The sequence below is a fragment of the Cebus imitator genome, unplaced genomic scaffold (assembly GCF_001604975.1).
Source record: "Cebus imitator isolate Cc_AM_T3 unplaced genomic scaffold, Cebus_imitator-1.0 Scaffold187, whole genome shotgun sequence".
Taxonomy (NCBI): domain Eukaryota; kingdom Metazoa; phylum Chordata; class Mammalia; order Primates; family Cebidae; genus Cebus; species Cebus imitator.
In genome coordinates, this window is record NW_016107502.1 from 1961101 (window position 1) to 1965137 (window position 4037).

Below are 4037 nucleotides of genomic sequence, written 5' to 3' on the forward strand. Positions count from 1 at the left end.
GGTGATTCGCCCGCCTTGGCCTCCAAAGTGCTTGGATTACAGGCAGGAGCCACCGCACCCAGCCTAATTTTTGTGTTTTTAATAGAGATGGAGTTTTACTATGTTGGCCAGTCTGGTCTCAAGCTCCAGACCTCAGGTGATCCACCCACCTTGGCCTCCCAAAGTGCTGGGGTTACAGGCGTTAGTCACCACACCAGGCCCTTTATTTTATATATATATATAACTTATATGTATTATGTATAATATATAATTTTTATAGAGACAGGGTCTGGACGTGTTGCCCAGGCTGGTCCCAAACTCCTGAAATCAAGTCATCTGCCTGCCTTGGCCTCCCGGAGTACTGGGATTACAAGCATGAGCCACTGTGCCCAGCCAGTAGAGGCATTTTTAAAGTTTTAGATGGAGTCTTGGGAAGAGATTTTTTTTGTACTGGGGGGACAGATATTCATGCATTTATTCAAGTATTTACTGAGTACCTGCTCTATGCCAGTCATAATTCTAAACACTAGGGAAACAGGAGAGAATAAGATAGCCATATTCGGCCCGGGGAGACGTACCAAATAACTAATTACACAATTATTATTATTTTTCTTTTTTTGTTTTTTGAGACAGTCTTACTCTTTCATCCAGGCTGCAGCCTCCCCCTCCCTGGTTCAAGCCATTTTCCTGCCTCAGTCTCTCAAGTAGCTGGAACTACAGGCCCGGGGGCCACCACGCCCATCTAATTTTTGTGTTGTTTTGTTTTTGAGATAGTCTCTCTCTGTCACCCAGGCTGGAGTGCAATGGTGTGATACCAGCTCACTGCAACCTCTACCTCTTGGATTTAAGCAATTCTCATGCCTCAGCCTCCCAAGTAGCTGGGATTACAGGTTTCACCATGTTGGCCAGTCTGGTCTTGAACTCAAATGATCTGCCCGCCTTGGCCTCCCAAAGTGCTGGGATTATAGGCGTGAGCCACTGTGCCTGGCCCTAATTTTTGTAATTTTAGTAGAGAGCCATGTTGCCTAGACTGGTCTCAAACTCGTGGCCTTGAGCGACCCACCCGCCTCCCAGAGTGCTGGATTACATGTGTGGGCCACCGTGCCCAGCCAACTGATTATACATTTATTTCATTACAGTTGGATAAGTGCTGTAAAAAGGTGGATAGAATACCTTGACATACATCAGAGTCTAGGAAAGTTGAGTTTGAGCTGAACTTTGGAAGAATGAACAGGAATTTAGTAGGCCGAGAGGGCTGGGGTGGACAGGATGTGGAAAAGCAAGGAGTGCATTCCAAGCAGAGAAAACAGCTTGTGGAAAGCCAGATGGCAGGAGGAACACAGGCCAGTTTGAGACAGTGAGAAGAGCACAAAGGGAGACAGACACTGGCATGAGTTAAGGCTGGTATGAGGTAAGCAAGGGCCAGTAAGTGCAGACCATCTTAAGAGCAATAGGAAATTACCAGAAGATTATAAGCTAGAGAGTGACTTGATTAGGTTTGCATTTTTTATTTTTGTGGGGTTTTTTTGGTTTTTGTTTTTTTGAGTCAGTGTCTTGTTCTGTCACCTGGGCTAGAGTGCATTGGCATGATCTTGACTCACTGCAACCGCTGCTTCCTGGGTTCAAGGGGTTCTTGTACCTCAGCCTCCCAAGTAGCTGGGATCACATGCATGTGCACCATGCCTGACTAATTTTCTGTATTTTTAGTAGAGATGGGGTTTCACCATGTTGCCCAGGCTAGTCTTGAACTCCTCAGCTCAGCTGATTCTCCCAGCCTGGACTCCCAGTGTGCTGGGATTATAGGCATGAGCCACCACACCTGGGCAGATTTGCAGTTTTTAAAAAGGACATTCTGGCTACTATATGGAAGTAGATTGGAAGCGTTAAATGCATAATAGTGGATGCCAGAGACTATTTGTAATTTGAGGACAAAGAGCTTGGAGGCAGAGATTGAAAATAAAGGAAAGGGGCCAGGCTGAGTGGCTCATGCCTGTAATCCCAGCACTTTGGGAGGCTGAGGCATGTGGATCACCGGAAGCCAGGAGTTCGAGACCAGCCTGGCCAAAATGGTGAAACTCTGTCTGTACTAAAAATACAAAGATTAGTTAGATGTGGTGGCACATGCCTCTGGTCCCAGCTACTCTGGAGGCTGAGGGAGGAGAATCCCTTGAACCCGGAGGTGGAGGTTGCAGTGAGCTGAGATCGTGCCACTGCGCTCCAGCCTGGGCAACACAGCAAGACTCCATCTCAAATAACAAAAAAAAACAAAGGAAAGAGAAGAGCTTATTTGTGTGTTTTTTTGTTTGTTTTTTTTGTTTTTGAGGAGTCTTAACTCTGTTGCCAGGCTGGAGTGTGCATTGGCGCAATCTTGCATCACTGCAACCTCCGCCTCCTGGGTTCAGGCGATTCTCCTGCCTCAGTCTCTTGAGTAGCTGGGATTACAGGCGTGTACCACCATGCCCGGCTAATTTTTATATTTTTAGTAGAAACAGAGTTTCACCATGTTAGTCAGGCTGGTCTCAAACTCCTGACCTCGTGATCCACCTGCCTTAGCTTCCCAAAGTGCTGGATTACAGGTGTGAGCTACTGTGCCCAGTGGGAAGAGCTTATTTGTAAGGAAAGTCACTGAAAGCAAAAAGGGCGGGATAGCTGTGCAGAAATGGAAAGGTTTTGGAGAGAAATATGTGAGCATGGCTTCTCATGAGAGAACTGATAAATCCTGTCACAGATAAATACAAAGGTTAAGAGGAAGGAAAACTGATTTGCACTTTATTTTTGTTTTGTTTTGTTTTGAGATGGAGCCTCACTCGGTGGCCCAGGCTGGAGTGCAGTGGCTCGATCTTGGCTCACTGCAACCTCTGCCTCCCGGCTTCAGGCATTTCTCCTACCTCAGCCTCCTGAATAGCTGGGAGTACAGGTGCACGCCACCACACCCGGCTAATTTTTTGTATTTTTAGTAGAGACAGGGTTTCACTGTGTTAGCCAGGCTGGTCTTGATCTCCTGACCTCGTGATCTGCCCGCCTCAGCCTCCCAAAGTGCTGGGATTACAGGTGTGAGCCACCCTGCCCAACTTGTTTTTGAGACAGGATCTTGCTCCATCTCCCAGGCTGGAGTGCAGTGGCTCGATCATGGCTTACTGCGGCCTCTGCCTCCTAGATTCAAGTGATTCTCATGCCTCAGCCTCCCAAATAGCTGGGATTAGAGGTGCAAACCACCATACCGGGCTAATTTTTGTATTTTTAATAGAGTTGGGGTTTCGCCATGTTGGCCAGGCTGGTCTCGAACTCCTGGCCTTGAGTGATCTGCCCCCTTGGCCTTCCAAAGTGATGGGATTGCAGACATGAGCCATCGTGCCCAGCCTGAACTGCACTTTAAAAGGAGCTGTAAGGCCTATGCACAGTCAGTCCTGTGATTCTTTGTTTCCCTCTCTTCCCTAGGTATTGAAAACCTTCCCTTTGAATTACAGAGAAACTTTCAGCTCATGAGAGACCTAGACCAAAGAACAGAGGGTACGTACAGAGTAAAAAGTTTTTGCAATAATGATTGTGTGTAATCATTTCTTTTTCTGCTTGTTGTTACCGTATCATCTGGTATGATCTAGAGAACTGTGGCTTCTCTCTCCTTTTTTTTTGCTGTCCTGCAATTCTTAAAACAGGATAATGATCCTCATTTCTGTATCAGCTTGTTTTTAATAACAAATAGAGTATTGTGAAAACGCCTCAAGAACTCAAAGATACTATGTTCTTTATGTCTTCCTTGAGAAGAATTAGGCCAGGTGTGGTGGCCCACACCTGCAATCCCAGCACTTTGGGAGGCATAGGCGGGCGGATCACTTGAGGCCAGGAGTTTGAGACCAGCCTGGCCAACATGGTGAAATCCCCATCTCTACCAAAAATACAAAAATTAGCCAGGTGTGGTGGCATGCACCAGTAATCCCAGCTACTCGGGAGACTGAGACATGAGAATCATTTGAACCTGGGAGGTGGATGTTGTAGTGAGCCAAGATCATGCCATTGTACTCCAGCCTGAGCAACAGAGCAAGACTGTGTCTCAAAAA

The 4037-nt window shown here is 46.7% G+C and overlaps 1 protein-coding gene across 5 annotated transcripts in view; it reads left to right on the forward strand.

Moving 5' to 3' along the window:
- Positions 1 to 4037, forward strand: part of ING4 (inhibitor of growth family member 4) — a 13508-nt gene that overhangs the window by 3050 nt on the left and 6421 nt on the right. For all 5 annotated transcript variants that reach the window (XR_005203030.1, XM_017546105.2, XM_017546107.2 and 2 more), the window contains exon 2: positions 3418 to 3489. Coding sequence is in view for 4 of the 5 variants with exons in the window: in XM_017546105.2 (XP_017401594.1) it covers positions 3418 to 3489 (72 nt within the window). In the remaining variant the exon portion in view is untranslated. The remainder of the gene's footprint in view (positions 1 to 3417; positions 3490 to 4037) is intronic.